Genomic DNA, 25,121 nt, shown 5'->3' with positions numbered 1-25,121 from the left:
ATTTGTAAATTGCACTTTTAGAACAAAGAGATTGCACTACAGTACTTTTATGAGGTGAACTGAAAAATACTATTTCTTTTATCATTTTTGCAGTGCAAATATTTGTAATAAAAAATAATATACACTTTGATTTCAAGTACAACACAGAATACAATGTATATGAGAAAATGTAGAAAAAATCCAAACTATTTAATACATTTCAATTGGTATTCTATTGTTTAACAGCACGATTAATATTTTTAATCAAGATTAATTTTTGAGTTAATTTCGTGAGTTAACTGCGATTCATTGACAGCCCTAGTATTAACCAATTGTAGTTGATAAAATAATAATACTTCGTCAGTCATTTTGCTGTAAGAATTGATTGTGTGTGTGTGTGTGTGTGTGTAAGTTAAATATGTCCCGTCATACTGTTTAAATATGAATCTTTAGTACTACAGTAAATGAAACAAGGAGTTCACACTCCTGTGCGGATCGCTAATTTGGCTCCTGAACCACTGAGATCTGAGTATCACCAAGCTACACCTTAGCTTCTGTAGGACATGGGATGCAGGGCTGGCCCCACCACAGCCCATAGGAGCTTTGTCGTAGGAGCCAGGATTGTTTCCTGGCCACAACCTGAACAATAATAAAGTGATCTGAGCCATTCAGGACACAGGAACTAATGACTGTGCCATTATTTCAGCCACACAACGCCATCTCTGCATGCCCACAACAAACAGAGCCTAATGATCAACGTGCTTCCTTTACAAGCCACTTTTACGACAGAACTTGTGCTTCAGCAAAAGAACCCTCCATAAAAAGTGTCTTTCCAAAGCAAGGTATAAAATCAAGTAAAGTTAATCTGTGCAACAGCAACAAAGCCAAACAAGGATCCCACACTGGCTTCCTGTGACACTCATTTTCTTTTTATCCTATTCTGTAGAAGGTGGTGAAATGCTACAACAGAGAATCATGTCCCAGAGACACAATACATGCAGGGCACTTACCACATTTGCTGAGGTGGCAGAGTGCCTTCTTGTATCTTTTCAGGTATTTGTCTATAGTGTAGTGTTGATAGTTGGTTTCCATTTTCTGGAGGGTGTTTAAGAACGGCAGGTACTCCTTAGGGTCCTGCAAAGCACATCAGATAACTGCGTTGCTGCTTATATGTCAAACTGCTCAGTCAAATAATAACCCTGGTAACTGCATCTCCCGCAACATGCAGCCCATAATCAGCAAGAAAAGCTGGAACTATCAATCAAATCTGCTAGCTTGAGAGTTACTAAATATCACTCCCTCTGGATGGTTTACGGCAGTGGCTCTCAACCTTTCCAGACTACTGTAGTCTTTTCAGGAGTCTGATTTGTCATGCATACCCCCAAGTTTCAGCTCACCTTAAAAACTACTTGCTTACAAGATCAGACATAAAAATACAAAAGTGTCACAGCACACTAGTACTGAAAAATTGCTTACTTTCTCATTTTTACCATATTATAAAATAAATTGATTGGAATATAAATATTGTACTTACATTTCAGTATATAGAGCTGTATAAACAAGTCATTGTCTGCATGCAATGTTAGTTTGTACTGACTTCGCTAATGCTTTTTATGTAGTCTGTTGTAAAACTAGGCAAATATCTAGATGAGTTGATGTATCCTCTGGAAGACCTCTGCATACCCCCAAGGGTACACGTACCCCTGGTTCAGAACCACTGATTTATGGTTTTAGGCCCTCCTAGCTAGTTCATTACTGAGATTTGAAAATCAACTCCCATTTGGATTTTAGCAGCATGTCATGGGCAGAGGACGGCTCTATTTTCAGTTTATAATTGTGTTAATTTTTGACGTCCTGATTCATCAAAACTGTTTCCTTCTCTGTCTCGTCTGACTTTTTGCCAGCGAGTGGATATTCCAGAATCTCACATTTCATTTTAAAAAAGTGTTTCCAGCCTTAATGGTTGGGAAGAAACCCCTAACACTATAAACAGTGTTTTTACTTGAGGGCCAGCAGCAGCTCCTTCCCTGAAGTTGGGGATCTCTGACGTACCAGCCAGTTCCGAAACAGAGTGCCATGGAGAGCCTCTCCTAAACGAAACCCAACTGGAAAATTCACATGCACACATGCTGTCACTCAGCTGAGGTCACAGTACACCATGTACCTGATCACCTCAAAAGCACAGAAGTGGAAAGCCAAGATTTCTACACCTCTCCTCACTAGTGGCACAAAGTCAGCACCCCATTAACTCTGCACTCCAAGGACAGAGCACCCTTGCCCCAGGGAGGGTGTATTCCCCAAACCTGAGCAGGTGGTTTCCCAAACAGTGCTGAGGAGACAGTCAGGGGCTGGCCTGTGAGGGCGCTTGGACGTTAGGGCTGGAAGATGGGTGTCTGGACTGGTACAGAGTTATGGTTCGGAAACAATGTGTCAACTGATCCACCTTTGAAACTTTGGTAATTTTGTCTTGAAAATTAGAAAACAGTAAGAACAAGTAGTGTCACAATGACCTTCTGAGACTTCTCTGCCACCATGACAACCAAATCAAAGTCGTATGTGCCCAGGGAGTGATCGTACAGTTCATTGACGTCAACCAGGAAGAGCAGATACTTCAACGCTGCTTCTGCAGTCACCCCCTCAGCTGCTGGTGAAACAGTCTCTGTAATCGTGGGAAACAGAGCCATCAAAAATCACTTGTACCTTGCACCAATCAAAGGCTGTTCCCGTGAGCTCCAGGCACACCACGAGAACGCACGCTCACTTAGCTCATTAGAAACAGCACGGTCTGATTTCAGAGACAGACTGGCAGTCCCCCTGCTCTAACGATTCATAGAATCATAGAATATCGGGGTTGGAAGAGACCTCAGGAGGTCATCTAGTCCAACCCCCTGCTCAAAGCAGGACCAACCCCAACTAAATCATCCCATTCAGTCTTGTGCTTGAAAGAGGGGATGCTGGGGATGCCTGCCTCAGCTATTCACGTAGTAACCTGAACAGCAGCATGGCAGTCTTCAGGGCCTGGCCTAAAGCAAGGGACAACACAACTTGCATCCTGCTTATATCACTGCAGAATGACATCAAGTGTGCCATGCTGAGGGACCAGCGACAGGCATGGGGCACACAGAACACCCATGCAAAAAACAGGGGTCAAGGAGGCAGCTAAAACACCCAGGCTCATTCACGGATATGATTAACCAAACCCTGACTACAGACTAATGATCACAACACCAAGCAACAGTAACCATATGTGATTCTGTCTCTTCTGTGCTATCCAGTGCTATTTCATTGTGACAGCTAACTTCATAGACTCTGAACTGAACTTTGTGAGGCCTGGACAAATTTCTGTTATTCAGAGTCAAATATCAGGGGTAAATAATGCTAATAATCAGAGCTACTCTCTGAACTCTCCCCAGATGTGCAGCCCTTTCCTTGCCATCTGAACTAGGAGCACTGTACCTCGCAGCTCGTGCACTTTTTGAAGGGCAATTTCCAGTTCTGGGGTGCTTTTCTTCACATGGGATGTCAGTATTGAAAGACAGTATCTGAGGGAAACAGACAACAAGAAACAAAGCAAGAAACCAATCAGAAGGAGAAGATCAACAATCTACAGTAGAACCTCAGAGTTATGAACACCAGAATTACCAGTCAACCACACACCTCATTTGAAACCGGAAGAACACAATCAGGCAGCAGCAAAGACAAAGTGGGGGAAAAAAAGAAGCAAATACAGTACATTACTATGTTAAACATAACCTACTAAAAAAATAAAGGGAAAGTTTAATCTTGTCAAATCTTTTTTTAAGGAAACTGTTTCTGTGCTTGTTTCATTTAAAGTAAGTTTAAAAGCAGCACTTTTCTTCTGCATAGTAAAGTTTCAAAGCTCTATTAATTCAATGTTCAACTTCTGAAAGAACAACCATAACATTTTGTTCAGAGTTACAAACATTTCAAAGTTATGAACAACCTCCATTCCCAAGGTGTTCTCAACTCTGAGGTTCTACTGTATTTTTTAAGTTCTATTATTGAATATTTTAGTGTAGTCTTTGCTTTAATGGAAGGGTTGGGATTTGGGGATTTTGTTTTTTATTTGAAAAGAATAAAGGGTGAAGAACATACCAAGGAAGAACATTTTGCCCGGGATGATCCCTGGTATACAGTACATATATAAACTCTGATGATGCCTTAATTAAAACAGAAAACTAGCTTCCTCACCACATCAGCCTTTACCTCTGGACAACAGAGCTGAGTGCAAGTTACTAAAGCTAGTCAACTTTTTTTTTTTTTTAAACAAAGTTTATTGTTGAAAAATGGCCTTTTTTCTGAAGTAAAATTTTTCACCAAAACATTTTCCCCACTGTCAAAAATTGATTTTTTGTTAAAAGTTTTAAATAAAATTTCTAAAAAAATTCAGTTTTTCACTTATCAAAAGCTAGTTGTCAATAAGTGAAAAGAGTCTTACGTTTTCAGATTTAAAAAAGAAAAGAAAAATAGGGCTTCACTTCAACCCCTCTGAAATTAAAATTTTTCTTACTTTTTAGCCAGCTCTAAAAATGACTTTCTATTACTGTTCTGTTCTAAACTGCAGATGGCATTTCACTTACTTTTGAGGATTGATGTTTTCCATGGCAGCTCTCATTGAATCACAGATAAGGTCTACTTTTTTCTGATCAGGATACTGTTGTAGCGGGACGTTGCTGCTAACTGGAGATGGGTACATAGTCTTTGTGAAGTCTTCTTCTCTAAGAAGAAACATGCACTATAAATACCAGTTGGGCCCCAAGTCACAGCCCAGCACAAATACTCGTGCCAGAAGACATACAGAGTAACTCCTCACTTAACGGTGTAGTTCTGTTCCTGAAAAATGCAACTTTATGCGAAATGATGTTAAGCAAATCCAATTTCCCCATAAGAATAAATGTAAATGGGGGGCGGGGGGGTTAGGTTCCAGGGATATTTTTTTCACCAGACAAAAGACATTATGTACATATACAGTATAAGTTTTAAACAATTTTAAACAAACAGTTTAATATTGTACACAGCAATGAATGACTGTGAAGCTTGGTTGAGGTGGTGGAGTCAGAGGGTGGGATATTTCCCAGGGAATGCCTTGCTGCTAAATGATGAACTAGCACTCGGCTGAGCCCTCAAGGGTTAATCCGCAGTTGTTAATGTAGCCTCACACTCTGCAAGGCAGCATGGACTGAGGCAGGAGGGAGGAAACACAATAGATGCAGGGCAGTAGCTGCAAACACTTCCCTGCAAAAACTGAACATGATGTTGAGCCCACGCTACCCAGCTGGAGCGCAGCACTCCCTCCTCCTGACAGCACATGCACGGCTGCACAGGTGCTGACTTTCCAAAGTGCTGGGGTGTGCGTGCATGAGTGTGAGAGAGCAACGTGCATTGCCCCTTTAAGTACGCTGGCCCCACTTCAAGTACGCTGCCCTTTTAAGCAGATCAGCCAGTTCAGACAGGAAGCAACAGCTTCCAGCAAGCTCCCTACTTTCTGTCCCTGAGCCCTGTCCCCAACCTCTGCTTTGTGGAGAGGGGGTACAGAGTGAGGGAGCAGGAGGACATCCTGATATCAGCACCCCTCTCCCCCCCTTCCCCAGCAAGCTGGAAGCTCCAGGAGCAGCTCCAAGGCAGAGGGTAGGGGGGGAGGGACAGCTGAACTGCTGCTGGGCAGCTGCCGAGCTGAGCCACATACCTTACAGAGAATTTAGGGGAGCCTCCCCGCAAGGAGGGGCTGCTCTTCCAGAGAACCTTGCAAGCAGTGGACAAAGCAGGCAGCTGCCAAACGACATTATAATGGAGCATTGCACAACTTTAAACGAGCTCGTTCCCTAATAGATCAGCAACGTAACAACGAAACGTTAACCTGGACGTTAAATGAGGAGTACTGTACAATACTGTACAATGCACTTTAAGATTACTAGTACTCTCTCTTCTATGTAGTTCCTTATCCTGTCATTATCTGGCACAACTGGAAAGGACTCATGAAGTGGATTAATATCCATCATGCATGGTTTGTTCTCTTATCCTTTCCCCAGGGAAACATAAAACTTCTACTCTACAAGTGATACAGGGCAATAGGCAGACTCCATTTCAAGATGATTTTTTCTTTGTCAGACAACTGGAACGCCTCAGGCAGGAGGAGGGCTCAGACACTTCTGACATGAAGATGATTGGCACTTTTGAAAATTAAACCATTTGTTTAGGTTCCCAAACAAAGATTTAAGGCTGAGATTTTCAAAATGAGACTCCACACTCTATGTTTAGGTATCTAAAGAAGTGGCCTGATTCTCAGAAGTGCTGAGCAAACCAGCAGCTCCCAGTGCCTTTAAAGGGAGCAAATCATACTCAGCCTTTTGAAAAATCACTTAGTAAGGAGCCTGAACAATAATAGCCTTAGAAAAAAAGGGTTTCTTTATTCCCCTCTGCAATCCCCACAGGAGACCCCTAAATCAGAGGATGTCAACTACTGAAGCAACTGGTGAGATTTTCTCAAACATTCACATGGCAAACCAGAAAAAAATACAAACTAGGGCTGTCAAGCGATTAAAAACAGTGCGATTAATCACACTGTTAAATAATAATAGAATACCATTTATTTAAATATTTTGGATGTTTTCTACATATTCAAGTATATTGATTTCAATGACAACACAGAACACAAAGCGTACAGTGCTCACTTTATATTTATTTTTGATTACAAGTATTTGCACTGTAAAAAAACCAAAAGAAATAGTGATTCAATTCACCTCATACAAGTACTGTACTGCAATCTCTTTATCATAAAAGTTGAACTTACAAATGCAGAATTATGTACAAACAAGTTTGTTTACATTTACAGGAGATAATGCTGCCCACTTCTTGTTTACCATGTCACCTGAAAGTGAAAACAGGCATTCTCATGGCACTGTTGTAGCCGGCATCGCAAGATATTTACATGCCAGATGCGCTAAAGATTCATATGTCCCTTCATGCTTCAACCACCATTCCAGGGGACATGCGTCCATGCTGATGATGGGTTCTGCTCGATAACAATCCAAAGCAGTGTGGACCGACGCATGTTCATTTTCATTATCTGAGTCAGATGCCACCAGCAGAAGATTGATTTTCTTTTTTACTGGTTCGGTTCCTGCAGTTTCCGTATCAGAATGTTGCTCTTTTAAGACTTCTGAAAGCATGCTCTACACCTCGTCCCTCTGAGATTTTGGAAGGCACTTCAGATTCTTAAACCTTGGGTCGGGTGCTGTAGCTCTCTTTAGAAATCTCATATTGGTACTTTCTTTGCATTTTGTCAAATCTGCAGTGAAATTGTTCTGAAAATGAACATGTGCTGGGTCATCATCCGAGACTGCTATAACATGAAATATATGGCAGAATGTGGGTAAAACAGAGCAGGAGACATACAATTCTCCCCCAAGGAGTTCAGTCACAAATTTAATTAACGCATTATTTTTTTAATGAGTGTCATCACCATGGAAACATGTCTTCTGGAATGGTGGCCAACGCATGAAGGGGCATACGAATGTTAAGCATATCTGGCATGTAAATACCTTGCAATGGCAGCTATTAAAGTGCCATGCAAATACCTGTTCTCACTTTCAGGTGACATTGTAAATAAGAAGAGGGCAGCATTATCTCCTGTCAATATAAACAAACTTGTTTGTCTTAGCAATTGGCTGAAGAAGAAGTAGGACTGAGTGGAACTGTAGGCTCTGAAGTTTTACATTGTTTTGTTTTTGAGTGCAGTTATGTAACAAAAAAAAAATCTACATTTGTAAGTTGCACTTTCATGATAAAGAGATTGCACTACAGTACTTGTATGCAGTGAATTGAAAAATACTATTTCTTTTGTTTATATCATTTTTACAGTGCAAATATTTGTAATCAAAAATAATATACACTTTGATTTCAATTACAACACAGAATACAATGTATATGAAAATGTAGAAAAACATTCAAAATATTTAATACATTTCAATTGGTATTCTATTATTTACCAGTGCGATTAAAACTGCAATGAATCGTGCTTAATTTTTTGAATTGTGATTAATTTTTTTTGAGTTAATGGCTTGAGTTAACTGTGATTAATCGACAGCCCTACTACAAAGTGCTACAGCCAAACAAAATGTAAGTCCCCAGTTGGCCAAATCAAACCAATAGTCACAAGTGAGTCCATCTTGCTGAATCCCTCTGCCTGGATGGACCAGGCCCACAGCCAGCTAGCCTGGCAGTTGGAAGCAGTCACCATCCACTTGGTCAGATTGAATCCTCTGGTTCTTTGAGACCCAGCCCCCATTCTCCAGCTTCCAGAACAATGAAACTGCAGCTTTATTTACCAGGTGTTCTTTTATCAGAAGAATAATACTTACTTCAACTCGGTGAAAAATAAGTTGATGTAATTCACAGAATCTATTTGTTTTATGAAGGTTTCCACATTTTCCAGAAAAACCTGAAGTGAACAAAACCCTTTCAGTGCTGATGCTGTTATTTACAGGCACATTAACACAAAACACACAGAGCGACTTCAAAGGGTCATTTAAATTTGCACATGGGCATATCCAACTCTAAACCCAAGTTACCCTACTCTTGCCATTTGCACACGCTATAGTTCTTTGCATGCAGACGGTATGAGCTGTACAGCACTGGGTACCATCCTTAAGAACCTGTGTACCCGCCATGCCCCAAGCTCTCATGCCAGCTGTTCAGTACAAGGCAATGCCAGCTCAGGGGAGATAACCTTCCAAGTGTGACATGGAACAGAATTATCTTCACAGCCCTAGGAGCTCTACCCTTCACTCAGATCTGTGCCCCTCTGCTGAGAATCCATCCACATGGATCCACTTGCAGGATCAAGGCCTTAGATACAAGCAACACAGGCTCCACTAACATTGCTGCCTTCGGCCTCCTCTGTTGCCAGGAAAAGCTTCCTCCCCTAATTGGCCAGTGGGATTCTGATGTGGTGTTGACAGAGCTTTATAAACCCTGATTACATAAGAACGGCCATGCTGTGTCAGACCAATGGTCCATCTAGCCCAGTATCCTGTCTTCCGGCAGTGGCCAATGCCAGGTGCCCCAGAGGGAATGAACAGAACAGGCAATCAAGTGCTCCATCCCCTGTCGCCCATTCCTAGCTTCTGGCAGACAGGTTAGGGACACCATCTCTGCCCATCCTGGCTAATCATAGAATATCAGGGTTGGAAGGGAGCTCAAGAGGTCATCTAGTCCAACCCCCTGCTCAAAGCAGGACCAATTCCCAACTAAATCATCCCAGCCAGGCCTTTGTCAAGCCTGACCTTAAAAACATCTAAGGAAGGAAATTCCACCACCTCCCTAGGTAACCCATTCCAGTGCTTCACCACCCTCCTAGTGGAAAAGTTTTTCCTAATATCCAACCTAAACCTCTCCCACTGCAACTTGAGACCATTACTCCTTGTTCTGTCATCTGCTACCACTGAGAACAGTCTAGATCCATCCTCTTTGGAACCCCCTTTCAGATAGTTGAAAGCAGCTATCAAATCCCCCCTCATTCTTCTCTTCTGCAGACTAAACAATCCCAGTTCCCTCAGCCTCTTCTCATAAGTCATGTGCTCCAGCCCCCTAATCATTTTTGTTGCCTTCCGCTGGACTCTTTCCAATTTTTCCACATCCTTCTACAGTGGGGCCCAAAACTGGACACAGTACTCCAGATGAGGCCTCACCAATGCCAAATAGAGGGGAATGATCACGTCCCTCGATCTGCTGGCAATGCCCCTACTTATACAGCCCAAAATGCCATTAGCCTTCTTGGCAACAAGGGCACACTGTCGACTCATATCCAGCTTCTCGTCCACTGTAAACTCTAGGTCCTTTTCTGCAGAACTGCTGCCTAGCCATTCGGTCCCTAGTCTGTAGCAGTGCATATGATTCTTCCGTCCTAAGTGCAGGACTCTGCACTTGTCCTTGTTGAACCTCATCAGGTTTCTTTTGGCCCAATCCTCTAATTTGTCTAGGTCCCTCTGTATCCGATCCCTACCCTCCAGCGTATCTACCACTCCTCCCAGTTTAGTGTCATCTGCAAACTTGCTGAGAGTGCAGTCCACGCCATTCTCCAGATCATTAATGAAGATATTGAACAAAACTGGCCCCAGGACCGACCCTTGGGGCACACAGCTTGATACTGGCTGCCAACTAGACATGGAGCCATTGATCACTACCTGTTGAGCCCGACGATCTAGCCAGCTTTCTATCCACCTTATAGTCCATTCATCAAGCCCATACTTCTTTAACTTGCTGGCAAGAATACTGTGGGAGACTGTATCGAAAGCTTTGCTAAAGTCAAGGAATAACACATCCACTGCTTTTGATGGACCTATCCTCCATGAATGTATCTAGTTCTTTTTTGAACCTTGTTATAGTCTTGGCCTTCACAACATCCTCTGGCAAATCCCACACTCCCTGGGAGGCAAAAAAACATGCAAGGGGAGGTACAAGTGCGACTCAAACTTGCCTTGGGATTGTGATCATAAAGAAGGTTGAGGTTGATTCTCAGCTTCCTCATACATTCAAATGCTTCTTTAAACATGAGCCTGTTGGAATGGGTCAAATACAGCAGGTTTTTAGAGGAGTGTGCACTATAATCTAATATACACAGGGAGGGAGGGGAACAGTTGCCAGACACTAAATAAACCTCTATGGCTTAATTTTCACTGCCTTCCCTCTGCAAAGCAGGCTGGCTGGGCCCATGCCTAGTTCCTGTCCTGGCCCAGACAGACATCACACTGGGTAGCATTTAACCAGGTGTGGGCCAGTTTTGAAGAGAGTTACATTTGGGTTTAAAGATAACAGTGTATTGGTCACCGATAGAGCTGGGCAGATTTTTTTCCCCCGTGAATAGTTTATTTGCCCAAAATTCGTTTTTCAAATGAAAAAAATATTTTCAGAAATTCAGCAGTTTCAGACACCTAAATGAAAAAAACTAGAAAAAGTCCAAACAGTTCATTGACATTCTTGAAGTGAAACTTCTCAAAACTATATTTCACTTTGAAATTTAGCCAGGAGTTGTTAAAAATTTTTAAAAGTAAAACACACCCAGAAGCATAACAAAAAAATAAAATCATTTCATTTTGGAGAGGAAAAAGTGAAAAATTTCAGTTCCAGGTTTAACCCGAAATCATTCCCCCTCCGCCCCGATTTTTTGGTTCAATGGCTGAAAAAAACAACTATCTATTCAGCTCTAGTCTCGGGCACTTTTCTATTCCATTAGAACAGTGACATTTAGCAAGGTTTTATTCCATGGGACAGTCTTGTCTTCTAGGATAAGTTATAATTATGGGGAGGGGAAGAGATGGCATTTCTCCCAGCTTGTTCTGCAGTGCTGCTCACAGTGAATACAGATGACCTACACGTAATTTGTTTATCGTTGTTCCTGTCCCCTAACCTCTACCTACTTGTCTGTCCTTTTGATTAACAAGCTCCTTGCAGCAGGGACTAAAGCACGCAGCACGAGCTGTACATCAATAAGATAAATGTTGAGATGGCTCTGCTTGCAGGTGGCAGTTACCTGGAGGTCCCAACTGCCAGAACTGGTTTGTTTCCACTTGCTACGTCATAACTATTTGTGAACTCTCCTGAAGCAGTCCCCCTTTCACTCTAACTTAATGCCCTCATTCTGCAGGTCCCGGTCAATATCCCACCAGGACAGTGCGACCCTCCTCCAGCTGCTCACCCCACAAGAGCCTGGGGGATGCACGCTGATACACATTAGTGACACTCACCTGTCCAGCCACTTCCGAATCTGGGCCAGAACGAGGGCTCGGTGGTGAACAGTCTCCAAGTTTCCTCTTGGCATCTAAAAAATTAATCCCAACAACAATTTCTCCTAAGTATGCTAAGAGCTCTGCACCTCAAATCCTGGTCAGCCACGGCCAGGCCAGCAATCCCCAACTCCCCCTCACCCCCAATGAGGAAACGGGGGCTTCATTTTGACTGCCGGGAAGGGGAGGCAGGACCTTCACTTTGAAGAAAGAGTTTTACTCAATCTAAGAGATGGTTTCAATGTCTTTACAGTTCAGTAAGACATCCCCCTCCCCACAATGGCTGCAGAGGGAGAAGGAATGTGATGGAGCCAAACATCACAGTGCTGTGCTAGTGCAAGAGACCCCCAGAAGAAGAGCAACCCCAAGAGGAGGTTGAATCCCAAGAGAAGACTCAGTGCAAGCAGAGAAATGCAGGAAGCAGACCGTGTCAATGGCCAGGAGGGAGTCCAATCTCTGACGGGTTCGGTGTCTATGATGTAAAGTGCTATCTACCCTAACAGCAGGACTGCAACAGGCAGACAATGTTTTCCTGGAACACCCCACACTACTACTGTTGGCAAAGGCTGGAGCAGGCTCTGCCGACTCTCTGAGGCAGGCAGCTCCTTACTCTGCCCAGACAGACAGGAGCTGGGAGTGAGTCTGTAATGAGAAGATCTAGGGCATGGGCTGAGCAGGGTCTGAGACAGGAATCCTCCAGCAGCCCAGCCCGGGGAGAAGGCCTGGGCTAGCTTTGTTCTCCTACTGGCAATGAAACCAAGCCCCAGGAAGGGGCAAGCTGCACAGGCATTTGAGCAAGCAGGTTCCCTCGACTTTATAGAAGGCTTTATCATGTGTCTGACGCACGCTCCACGGCTTTTTCATAAAACTCAGAAGAGATTTAAGGGGGAAATGTGACACCTTCTAATCAAGCCAGGAACCGCTTCAGGGAGCAACTTTCTCGGGCCCTGGGTTCCAGCAGCTCATTCCGATTGCTGCCAGTCTGGTCTTTAGTGTACCTCTTACTGGACACTAACAGAAGCCTTTGGGACAAAGCATCATAAGAACAGCCATAGTGGGTCAGACCAATGGTCCCTCTAGCCCAGTATTCTGTCTGTATTCCACATGTGGGTACGCATACATGCCATGAGTCTGAGTCTGGAAATTCTTTCAAGCAGTGTCCGTTGGCCCACACGTGTGCAGTAGAGCTCCTCGTGCTCCTGACAGAGAGCCAGAGGGTGCAGGACGACACCTCTTCAGTTCCTCCTCTTACCATAAATACAACAGGATCCAGAGCAGCGGGGACGGAAGACAGGTAGTGGAATACAGATAGGGACCACACCCCTCGAACAACTTTCAGTTACTGTAAGTAACCACTACTACTTCGAGTGCTGGTCCCTATGTGTATTCCACACGTGGGCAATTGGCAAGCAGTGCTCTGACTGTAGGTGGTGCGAGGAAGCCATCAGCAAAGATGCTTGCAATACTGCTGATCCCACAGGTGCATGTGCAGCTGAGGCATGAACTAAAGCGTAACATGTAGCGAACGTGTGGCTAGAACTCCAGGTGGTTGCCCTGAAAAGGTCTTGTAACAGGATGTCATATGGGGATGCTGTGAAGGTGGCCTGGGCTCTCGTGGAGTGAGCTGTGACACCCTGCAGGGGGAGGGATGTGTGCTAACCTGTAGCACTCTAGGATGAATCCCCAAACCCACTTAGAAATCCTTTGGGAGAATATGGCTTGCCCAAGCAATCTCTCTGCCATGGGGATAAAAAGACTTGGAGACTTTCTAATTGGTTTGGTTTGCTGCAGATGGAATATCAGGGCACGCCAGACATCAAGAGTGAAGTATCCTGTTTTCAGCAGAAGTGTGGGATTTTGGAAAAAATACAAGTAAATGAATACTTTGATGTGGAATTCAGAAACAATCTTGGGTAGAAACATGGGATGTAGATGAAGGGAAACCTTTTCCTTGTGGAAAAACTGTATACAGAGGGTCTGCTGTGATGGCTCTGAACTCGCTGACCCTTCTGGCCGAAGCGATAGCCACTAAAAATGCAACCTTCATGGACAGGAGGGTCATGGAACACACCAAACCAACCTTTGAGCCCTTGGTGACAAGTGTTAACAAGATGAGATTAAGGTCCCATTGAGGTGCAGGTTTGATCACCGGTGGGAAGGACCTGACTAGGCCTTTCATAAATTGTACTGTAGTTGGATGAGGGAAGGCAGGCACTAACCGCTGCAAGGTAGACTCGCAATGAACTAATAGCAAGACCTGAGGTCTTCAAGGACAGGAGATAACCTAAAATGATTGGAATATTTGCAGCGGCTGGAGAATGTTGACTGAGCTGTGCCCAGGCCGACATGCCTCATTTGGCCACATAGCAAGTTCTAGTCACATCCTTCCTATTTTGGGTAACGATAGCCTGAACAGGAGCTAAGCAGGAATGTTCTATTTCTGATGCCCATCCCAACACCAGGCCATGAGATGGAGTGACCATGGATTAGGGTGCTTGATTCTTCCCTTGTCCTGGGTCAGGAGGTTCAGGAAGGGGCTGATCTTGATTGGGGGGCAGGCAGATATTGGCAGAAGCTCCAGGAACCAGAACTGCCTGAGCCAGTAGGGTGCTAGAAGAATGACACTGGCCCCATACACTGACATATTTTCCATATGACCTGTGGAAGCCAGGGAACAGGCAAAAAAAACCTGAGATAATTTTTCCATGATAGCAGGAGGGCGTCGCCCTGGGAACCGCGACCCACTACTACCCTGGAGCAATACAGTGGAAATTTTCCATTAATTTGGGACACAAAGAGGTCCCATTGAGATGCACCCCACTGTATGGCTATCTCACTTAGGATGGAATTGTGGCTCTCCTATTCGTGGTCTGCCGAGAAGCGTCTGTTTAGTTTGTCTGCTAGGGAGTTGTGGTACCTCCTGAGAGGTAAGCAGCCTGGATTGTGATGTGGTTCCTGATGCACCTGCTCCAGAGTCTGACTGCTCCCAGGCAGAGGGGACGAGCTCTCACTCTGCCCTGTTGGTTTATGTAAACCACAGTGGTGACATTGTCAGACAACACCTGGACATGGAGTGAGCGTATGATTGGATTGCATGCGAGGTGGACTGCTCTCAGTTCTAGTATGCTGATGTGTAGTCTGGCCTCCTGTGGGGTTCAGGGACCTTGCGCTGTGTGGCTGTTCAGGTGAGCACCCTACCCCAGGAGAGAGGGGTCTGTCACAACGGTGGCACTGGAGTGGGAGTACTGAAGTGAAAGCCCACCCTCACCTTTTCCAGGTTCAACCAGCAGGCAAGGGACCCAATGACTCTGGTGGGAATGGTCACTGCGAAGCTGATGTGGTTCTTGTCCAGTAGGTAGATTGAGTGGACCCAGGCCTGCAAACATCGCAAATGAAGCCTGGCAAACAGCATCACGTAGGTGCACACAGCCCTTTGGCTTAACAATGTAAGGCACTTTCGCACTGTAGTTCTTGCTCTGTGGGTAATGCACGCAACCAGGATGTTCGTCATCTGAAATCTGTCTGCAGGGAGCAATGCTCTTGCAGAAACAGAGTCCAATGTCGCTCCGATAAAGTTTATCATCCTTATAGGCGACAAAATGGACTTCTCTCTGTTTATGCAAATACCTGGGGCTGCAAGGAGCTGTATGAGAAAAAACGGTTACTCACCTTTGTAACTGTTGTTCTTCGAGATGTGTTGCTCATATCCATTCCAATTAGGTGTGCGAGCGCCGCGTGCACGATCGTTGGAGAATTTTCTACCCTAGCAACACCCGGTGGGTCGGCTGTGGAGCCCCCTGGAGTGGCGCCTTCATGGCGCTGGATATATACCCCAGGCGACCTAGCGCCCCCTCAGTTCCTTCTTGCCGGCTACTACGACAGTGGGGAAGGGGGGCGGGTTTGGAATGGATATGAGCAATACATCTCGAAGAACAACAGTTACAAAGGTGAGTAACCGTTTTTTCTTCTTCGAGTGCTTGCTCATATCGATTCCAATCAGGTGACTACTAAGCCTTACCTAGGCGGTGGGGTCGGAGTAAGACATCGCTGTGTGCAAAACCGCTGATCTGAATGCAGCATCGTCTCTGGACTGCTGTACAAGCGCATAGTGAGCGGCGAAGGTGTGGACCGATGACCATACCGCAGCTCTACAAATGTCCTGGATCGGGACATGAGCCAGGAAGGCAGTCGAGGAGGCTTGGGCCCTTAGGGAGAGTGGAGAACAGCTATGCCGCGCTCCACAGTTCCAACGACCGTCACGGGCGGTAAGAAGGAACTGAGGGGGCGCTGGGTCGGCTGGGGTATATATCCAGCGCCATGAAGGCGCCACTCCAGGGGGCTCCACAGCCGACCCACCGGGTGTTGCTAGGGTAGAAAATTCTCCGACGATCGTGCATGCGGCGCGCGCACACCTAATTGGAATCGATATGAGCAAGCACTCGAAGAAGAAACTCTGTTGTCAACCTGACCTCCTAGTGGGAGCGGCCTACCAGGAGCCAGTTGTCTAGATATGGGAAAACTGTGAAGCCCTGGTGTCTCATCTGGGCTGCCACCACAGAGAGGACTTTTGTGAATACTCTGGGTGCTGTCACTAGTCCAAAAGGGGGGATTTGAAACTGGAAATGTTCCTGGCCTACCATAAAACACAGGAATCTCCTGTATGAGGAGTAAACGTCTATGTGGAAGCATCCATACTTCATGTCAAGAGCTGCAAACCACATCATCTTCTGAAGGCAGAGAATTATTGATGCCAATGTAATCATGTGGAATTTTGACTTTCGAATAAAGATGTTGAGTTGCCGAAAGTCCAGGATGGATCTCCATTCTCCATCTCTTTTGGGAATTAGGAAATATGGAGAGTAGAACCCCCTCTCATAATACTGAGATGGGACATGTTCTGTGTAGGAGGGATTCTGCTGCCTGTTGAAAAATCATGAGAGAGGTCCCTGAAAGGGGACTGGAAGGGGGCGTGAGAGGAGGGAAGGAGGGGAACACTATGGATTATCCCTGATGAATAATCTCCAAGACCCAACTTGTCTGTCGTGATCATCCTCCATCTGTGAGTGAATAGCATGACACAGCCCCCAAAAACGATGGGAGAAGAGGTGGGTGGCATCAGTGGTGGCAGGTTGGTCTTGACCAGTATGTTGAAAGTGGCCCTTAGCAAGTGCTTGGGAATGGGTAGAGGTCATGGCAGAAGAGGGGTGTGAGAAGCGAGGCCTCTGAATGCCCTGCCATTTTTGTGTAGGCTCAGCTGAGGAGGGGATAGCCTTGGTCTATAGGATGGTCTCTGGTGTTTCCTCTTGGGGTCTGGAGTCTAAATCCCCAGTCAATCTCGAGTCCTTTACTGAATACATGAACTCGTCTGTTCTTTCATTAAAACAATTCGACTCCTCAGAGCAGAGGTCCTGCAGGTGTTCTGTACCTCCCTAGGAAATCCTGACAATTGTAGCCAAGAATCCGTTCTCATGAGGTTCTGCAAGCTGTGTCTACTGCATCCACTATGGCCTGGAGAGCGTTTTTTGCCACTAGCTTGCCCTCCTCTTTGAAGGTCTTAAATTGGGCTCTGTCCTCCATGGGAAGCCTGCCCATAAAGTCTGCAAGCTTGCACTAAATCCTGACTTAGGACGGAAGAATCCCATGCACTGCTACAGACTAGGGATCGAATGGCTAGGCAGCAGTTCTGCAGAAAAGGACCTAGGGGTTACAGTGGACGAGAAGCTGGATATGCATCGAAAGAGTGCCCTTGTTGCCAAGAAGGTTAATGGCATTTTGGGCTGTATAAGTAGGGGCATTGCCAGCAGATCGAGGGACGTGATCATTCCTCTCTATTCGACTTTGGTGAAGCCTCATCTGGAGTACTGTGTCCAGTTTTGGGCCCCACTGTAGAAGAAGGATGTGGAAAAATTGGAAAGAGTCCAGCGGAGGGCAACAAAAATGATTAGGGGGCTGGAGTACATGACTTATGAGGAGAGGTTGAGGGAACTGGGATTGTTTAGTCTGCAGAAGAGAAGAATGAGGTGAGATTTGATAGCAGCCTTCAACTACCTGAAGGGGGGTTCCAAAGAGGATGGAGCTAGGCTGTTCTCAGTGGTGGCAGATGACAGAACAAGGAGAAATGGTCTCAAGTTGCAGTGGGGGAGGTTTAGGTTGGATATTAGGAAAAACTTTTCCACTAGGAGGGTGGTGAAGCACTGGAATGGGTTACCTAGGGAGGTGGTGGAATCTCCTTCCTTAGATGTTTTTAAGGTCAGGCTTGACAAAGCCCTGGCTGGGATGGTTTAGTTGGGAATTGGTCCTGCCTTGAGCAGGGGGTTGGACTAGATGACCTCTTGAGGTCCCTTCCAACCCTGATATTCTACGATTCTATGAATAGTTATTAAAATCATATTTCGTTATCAGAACCTAGTAGTTAGCAATACAAAACTGCAGGCCTGCAGAGAGGATGACCTTTCTCCACAGGAGGTCCAGGCTCTTTGAACCCTTGTCAGTCTGTGTCCCTTTGATAGTGCGACCTGGCCCTTTCCTTAGCTGCCTATACCACCAGTGAGTTGGGGCTGAGGTGGGAGAACAAATTCAGCTCCTTTGGTGGGGATGAAATATCTTCTGTCGGCTCTCTTCGGTGTGGGGGCATAAGATGCCATATAGCTCTGGATGGTTCTAGGATGGCCTCCTTACTCGGTCCCTCTGGTTGCAGGCGATCCAGGAGCCAGTGTTCCTGGTACTGCCTATGGTTGTCCGGCAGAGATGGAGAGGACAGAGTGACAGCTTTATCCAAGGATGAAGAAGAGACAACTATCAGAACCTGCAGGTCCTGATCAATGTCTTCCTCCATATACACTGATGGATCCCTAAGAAGGGCCTGGATGCCTGCCCATGGACCCCAATGAAGCCAGAAGGAGGGGTCAGTGAGCTGTAGGGTACCCAAAGGAAATCAGTACCAGCAGTTCCTTGGCAAGCCATATCTGGAGGGATACTGAGCGTGACTCCTTGAATGTCTGTCAGGACTCAACGGTCTCCCTGGAGATATTGGAGCGGCTAGCACCTCCAACGCATCTGAGTCTGAAAATTGCTTCTCCAGTAGTGGCGAGGTCATCTGTACTGCAGCACTCCTGCCGAAGGGCTGTAAGTGGGATGGCTCCTGAGACACCATAGTAGCATCCTTCTCTAGTGTAGTAATATCCCTCAAGAGGGGTAGGCTGGAGAAGCAGGGAGACTGAGGATGAGGTAGGACTATATCCTCCAGTGTTGTGTAAGTCTCCATATGCCCCAGTGTCAGCGGAGTTCCAGCAGTCAAGTCTGATGGAACTAGTGCATCCCTGGAAGCCCGGTGGTCCTCGGACAAATTAGATGATATCAACGATAAGTGTAGGCCTTGCTGGAGCCATAAGCGCAACTAATAGTATGGCCCAAAGGCTGTGAAACAGAGTAAGCTTGGCCTTAGCTAATACCTACTGTGTTGCAATTCTGCTAAAACCAAGCAAGCACATTCCTGAGAGGATGGTACAAGAACATCCGGAGTTCTCAAGTAACTGTGTAAACACATTCCCAAGAGATGGTACAGGAACACACCGACTCCTCATATGATAAGGATGGGATGACAGGATAATGGAAGAGGATGTTTTGTTCAAACTAGCAGCTACAAGAATAAGGGTAGCAACTAATAACATCTGGAGTGTGATACAGAACTTGTTTGTATCAATGTATAAAAGAAGAAGTCATAGGAGGGGCATCTTTGTATTGGCCGAGGGGACAGCATCCTGTTATGCTAACTGAGCCTGAGCTTGTCACGGGCATACATTTGTCAGTGTCCCTGTGACCTGTTGGTCAGGGTGTTAGTACTGTGTTTTGCTGACAATGAACCCAGATGAGCACCTTTGACACCGAACCAAGCCTGTGGTCGCTCTTTATGAAAACATCAAGGCCTGCTGAATCCACATGCTGCATTTCTCCTAATGCAGCAAACACCAGAGCCCCAAGAATAGCGGCACTAGCAGCATTAACAACTCTGCAGCACCAGCACCGCTCCATAGCACTAACACAGCTCATAGACAGAACCGGCGCATGTCATTCCTTATGCTTTGATACTGGGGTGATCATCAGAATCAGCAGATCTTTCTTTTTACATGCTCTGGGGGTTTTCAGTGGATCCAGTTCTTTAGATTCCACACACGAAGTCTCACCCGATTTCGACAGGCTCAGGGAGGGAATGCATCTCTTATGGACCATCCTTGATAGGGATCTGCCCTTACCCCCAATGAGTGCCCTCTGCTCTCATGGGAAGCCCTTGAGGAAGAATCTTTGGGCTTAGGTACTGAAAGCTCTGCTACCAAGCATGTGCTTGGAGGGGTCAATGTACAAGGGGGTCTCCCTGGAACAGATTGGAAAGGGGCCTCATAGCCTTCTCCATCAGATATTTCTTGTAGGCAGAGCTCGTGAGCTGCCAGAGTTCTGGGTGGGAACCAGCGACAAATACTGCACTTCACAGAGATAGTGTCTCGCCCAGACAATAGAAGCAGTGCTGATGTTCATCGCTGACAGAGAAGGTGCGAGAGCAAGAGATGCAATTCTTGAAACCTGGGTCTCTAGACATAATCCCAGACTCAAGGAGGGAATCCCCAACCAAGGAAAAAACGCACTATACTAACTATACTATGAACTTTAACTAACCAGTAAGCTAGGAAGAATAAAAACTATTTACAATTGTCTTTACAGGTGCTATAAATAGTTGAGGGAGGAGAGGACAGACGATTCCAACTCAGATCATGCAGCCATAAGAAAGACCTGGAGAGGTATCCATCTGCACGGTGCCTCATATCTTGGCAGAAGCACGAAGAGATGTGTGTGTGGGCCAACGGACACTGCTTGAAAGAATTCCTGGACTCAGGTGCATGGCATGCATGCATACCCCTGTGTGGGACCAGCACTCAAAGAACTTACCTCTTATCCCATGTCACTTAAGAACTCTTGGTGCAGGACCTTGTCAAAGGCTTTCTGAAAGTCCAAGTACACCATGTCCACTGCATCACCCTTGTCCACATTTGTTAACCTTCTCAAAGAATTCTAATACATAGGTGAGGCATAATTTCCCTTTACAAAAGCAGCTTTGACTCTTCCACAACATACTGTGTTCATCTATGGGTCTGATAATTCCATTCTTTACTATAGTTTCAAGTAATTGCCCAATACCGAAGTTAGGCCTACCGTCCTGTAATTGCTAGTATTGCCACTGGAGCTTCTTTTAAAAATCTGTGTGACATTAGCTATCCTCCAGTCATCCGGTACAGAAGCCGATTTAAGCAACAGGTTACATATCACACTTAGTAGTTCTGCAATTTTATATTTGAGTTCCTTCAGAACTCTTGGGTGAATATTACTTTTTATCCATTTGTTCCAAAACCTTCTCTACTGACACCTCAATCTGAAAAAGTTCCTCAGATTTGACACCTAAGAAGAATGGCTCAGGTGTGAGACTGTTCCTTGAATTTTCTGCAGTGAAGATGGATGCAAAGAATTCATTTTGTCTTTTGGCTTCCTTGAGTGCTCCTTTAGCATCTTTATCAGCCAGTGGCCCTAGCTGATTGATTGGCAGGCTTCCTGCTTTTGATGTACTTAAAAAAAAATTCCTATTAGATTTTGTGTCTTTTGCAAGTTGTTCTTTGAATTCTTTTGTGGCCTACCTAATTATACTTTTACACTTGACTTGCCAGAGTTTATGCTCCTTTCTATTTTCCTCAGTAGGATTTGCCTTCCAATTTTTGAAAGATGCCTTTTTGTCTCTAACCACTGCATTTACCCAGTTTAGCCATGGCAGCTTTTTTGGTCCTTGACACTTCTTTATTTGGGGTATACATATAGTTTGAACCTCTATTATGGTGTTTTTTTTTAAAAAAAGTTTCCATGCAGTTTGCAGGCATTTCACTCGTGACTGTTCCTTTTAATTTCCGTTTAACTAGCCTCCTAATTTTTGTGTACTTCCCCTTTTTGAAGTATCAAAACAGGTGGGCAGGGGCAAGAGCATATGAAGCACACACGATAGAGGGTATCAAAGCAAGTGGGTGGGGGCAAGTGCGCTTGAAACACACACAACAGATGGTATCAAAGCAGGTGGGCAGGGCGAGAGCATGAAGCACACACGACAGTTTCATTTTCATGCAAATGAAGCCAAGAGGCCATCTACCTCCCATTCACATGGGGCTGGAGTTCAAAAGTGCTCAGCAGAATGGCAGAGGTTTGGGGGGAGGAGGGGGGAAATTCACCATCCTCAGTGGGTGAAAATCTGGCCCTAAGTGTGGATGTTCAGCCCTCCTGAAGCAGGGCCTTTACTACAGACAATAAGCACCAAGAGATCACCCTCTGACCCTGTGATTTACTGTGGTGCTTCAGTATCACCAAGAGCAGCCACTGAAGACTTATTTATTTGAAAATCCCTCTCCTGCCAGGGGCTCCCAGAGAGGCAGCATGAGCTGTAATAATTAGGATCCAGTAGGATCAGGATCTACAGTTCAGCAGGTTTGTGAGTGGTGATCCCATAGCCTGGAAAGCAAGAGCAGCTGTTACACGGTACTTGACAATATATAGCTCAGCTAGCTACTACCCTCTCCAAACCGCTGGGTGCTGCGTTACGGTGGGGCTTCCCTAGCGTGGGCTAACACATGGTGCTGCAGCAATACCATGAGAGCTGACCTGCAGGATGAGCTTGGTGTCCTGGGGTACAACGGTGACGATGCGGGAGCCCCGCTCCATCTTGCGTAGTGTCTCTTTGGGAGTAGAGGAGCTGCTGAAGCCTGCCTGCAGAACTGAGAATGGCAGAGGTATCAGCAAGGGTATGATAAGTCCCTACATACAGCGCAACTTCCCCAGTCCAGCCACAGGGTGTCTGCTGAGTTTCTGCTGGGAACCCACCCATTGTTAGCAACGTTCTAGTAACGCCCCAAGGTATCAGTCAGGTTCAGAGTCCCATTGTGCCAAGCACCATCACACACAGACTAGAGGAGACAGCCACTGCCTGAGGAGCTGAGTCTAGACACCAGGCAGATACACACACACACAAGCAGCTGCCAGAAGCACAGAACATGTACATTGCCATTCCTCCTCATCCTTTTGCCCCTCCATGACACCCCCAAGCTTCCCATGTCCAAGTGCCAGTCAGATGCTGCCCAGCATGGTTCACCCGGCATCCCTTCCATCCTACCTGTCCCCCACCAGGAGCACTCACCCTTGTTCTAGGAGGTGAATGCAAAGCCTGTCAAAGAGGACAAGAGGTGGCTCCCACCAACTAACTGCCAGTCTGTCCCCAGCTGCTTCTCCTCCTGGGGGCACCCTGCACAGCCAGTCCTGTCCCCAGCCGCTTCTCCTCCTGGGGGGCAGGCAGGCAGCTTGCCCACACAGCCAGTCCTGTCCCCATCTGCTTCTCCTCCTGGGGGCCAGACAGGCAGGTGGCCTGCATGCCCAGTCTTGCCCCCAGCTGCTCCCCCTCTCTCTGCAGGCCAAGCCACAGTGATTTCAAGTGTCCTTTGGTCACTCCTGTTGTATCACAGATCAACGATGGTTTGTGGAGAGTAAGCTACTCCTCCCTGTGCTAGGGAGAGCTGGGAAGTGAGAGAGGGAGCTCCCAGAAGTGGATGAAGAGCCCATGAGAGGATATAGGGAACTCACTGGCATCGATCAGGAGCAGCCACTCTGGACAATCAAGAAGTGGCACCATGGCCATGACATGGGGCCTTGGAAGCGAGCTTGTCTAGGTTCCATCATGAGGGCAAAGGGCCCAGGAAGCAAACAGTAAGGCCTATTACATACCAAAGGCCATATCTGAACGTTTACCTTTCAACGATGTGTCCCTCAAAGATACACACTGGCAGGTGTGGGAGTGGGTGGTCACCAGCAGAAACTCATCATATCTGGCAAATGAGGTAACGTTGGAAGCCACCTGTGGAAAGTGAATCCAATGAAATCGATGAGCACAAGCAGCAGCAGATGAAATCTAATAATCACACACAGACAAGTGAAACCGCATCAAAACAAACTTTGGTACCTCCACATCGTTTATGAAAAAACGGCATCTATCAGTCAGACCCAGGATGGCTTCCTATAATGAAAAGGATGGACAATTACAATATGTTACAGCACTGGTTTAGCAGCACCATTGTTACAACTGAGATGGGCCTTTGCTATATGCCCATTACCTTTAGACTGTCAGATTTCCAAGTGGACTGGAATTCCTCATGCTTATTTTCAACATAGCAGTGAAGTATTGAAGGAAGTTGGATAGGAATTTGTTTGATCACTGAGGTCTCAATGTAAAAAGTGTTTACTTGCTTTAAAAAAAAAAAAAAAACAAAAAGGTCTCCAGACCCTTGCAGTTGGAAACTCAATAATATCTTTCTACTGAAAGCTTCAAACTTCCTTGATAATGAACAGCACACTTGCCATCTCTGAATAACTCTGGTCGGGCAACAAGAGCTAATGGCTTGAAAGCCATCAGACCCAGCTGTGCAGTGCGCATTGTTTTACTTAGCTTGTAAGCACCCCAAGGGCCTCCATGTGGCAGCATGGAAACAGGACGTTAGGAACCTATTATAGTAGAGGCCAGTGTGTGGATTTGGATATGTGATTAACATCCAGTTTCTAAAAAGGAAGTGAACTGGAAAAATGAAACCAAACCATAATAATGATTTAATGCAACAATTAGTGACAGCCCTGACAGGAAGTGTAAGAAAGACAAGTTGGATGAGGTAATATCTTTTATTGGACCGACTTCTGTTGGTGAGAGAGACAAGCTTTTGAGCCACACAGAGCTCTTCTTCAGGTCAGGGAAAGGTACTCTGAACATCACACCTAAATGCAAGGCGGAACAGATTGTTTAGCATCAGTAGTTAGCACCTGTTCTAAGGGACCATTCAAGGTGAAGTGACCCATTAACACCTCTGCAGTCATATGACAAAAAGAGTGGTGTCAGTGCATTACAGATTGTTGTAATAAACCAGGGGTCAGCAACCTTTCAGAAGTGTCAAGTATCAGAGGGGTAGCCATGTTAGTCTGAATCTGTAAAAAGCAACAGAGGGTCCTGTGGCACCTTTAAGACTAACGGAAGTATTGGGAGCATAAGCTTTCGTGGGTAAGAACCTCACTTCTTCAGATGCAAGTAATGGAAATTTCCAGAGGCAGGTATAAATCAGTATGGAGATAACGAGGTTAGTTCAATCAGGGAGGGTGAGGTGCTCTGCTAGCAGTTGAGCTGTGAACACCAAGGGAGGAGAAACTGCTTCTGTAGTTGGATAGCCATTCACAGTCCTGATCTGATGGTGTCAAATTTGCAAATGAACTGGAGCTCAGCAG

The 25,121-nt window shown here is 45.7% G+C and overlaps 1 protein-coding gene across 1 annotated transcript in view; it reads right to left on the bottom strand.

Annotated features, from left to right (window-relative positions):
• Positions 1-25,121, bottom strand: part of ELP1 (elongator complex protein 1) — an 89,408-nt gene that overhangs the window by 28,725 nt on the left and 35,562 nt on the right. Inside the window, exons 14-23 of the mRNA XM_029911318.1 lie at positions 23,818-23,871; positions 23,607-23,712; positions 22,470-22,582; positions 11,745-11,818; positions 10,478-10,556; positions 8,361-8,440; positions 4,581-4,718; positions 3,436-3,521; positions 2,490-2,638; positions 990-1,113 (exon numbers count right to left, since the gene is read on the bottom strand). Coding sequence (XP_029767178.1) covers positions 990-1,113; positions 2,490-2,638; positions 3,436-3,521; positions 4,581-4,718; positions 8,361-8,440; positions 10,478-10,556; positions 11,745-11,818; positions 22,470-22,582; positions 23,607-23,712; positions 23,818-23,871 — 1,003 coding nt within the window. The remainder of the gene's footprint in view (positions 1-989; positions 1,114-2,489; positions 2,639-3,435; positions 3,522-4,580; positions 4,719-8,360; positions 8,441-10,477; positions 10,557-11,744; positions 11,819-22,469; positions 22,583-23,606; positions 23,713-23,817; positions 23,872-25,121) is intronic.

The sequence above is a fragment of the Terrapene carolina genome, unplaced genomic scaffold, assembly GCF_002925995.2.
Source record: "Terrapene carolina triunguis isolate 2854851 unplaced genomic scaffold, T_m_triunguis-2.0 Scaffold94, whole genome shotgun sequence".
NCBI classification, from domain to species: Eukaryota; Metazoa; Chordata; order Testudines; family Emydidae; genus Terrapene; species Terrapene triunguis.
The sequence above is the reverse complement of the archived record's forward strand: the minus strand, read 5'-3'. Positions and strand labels throughout refer to the sequence as shown.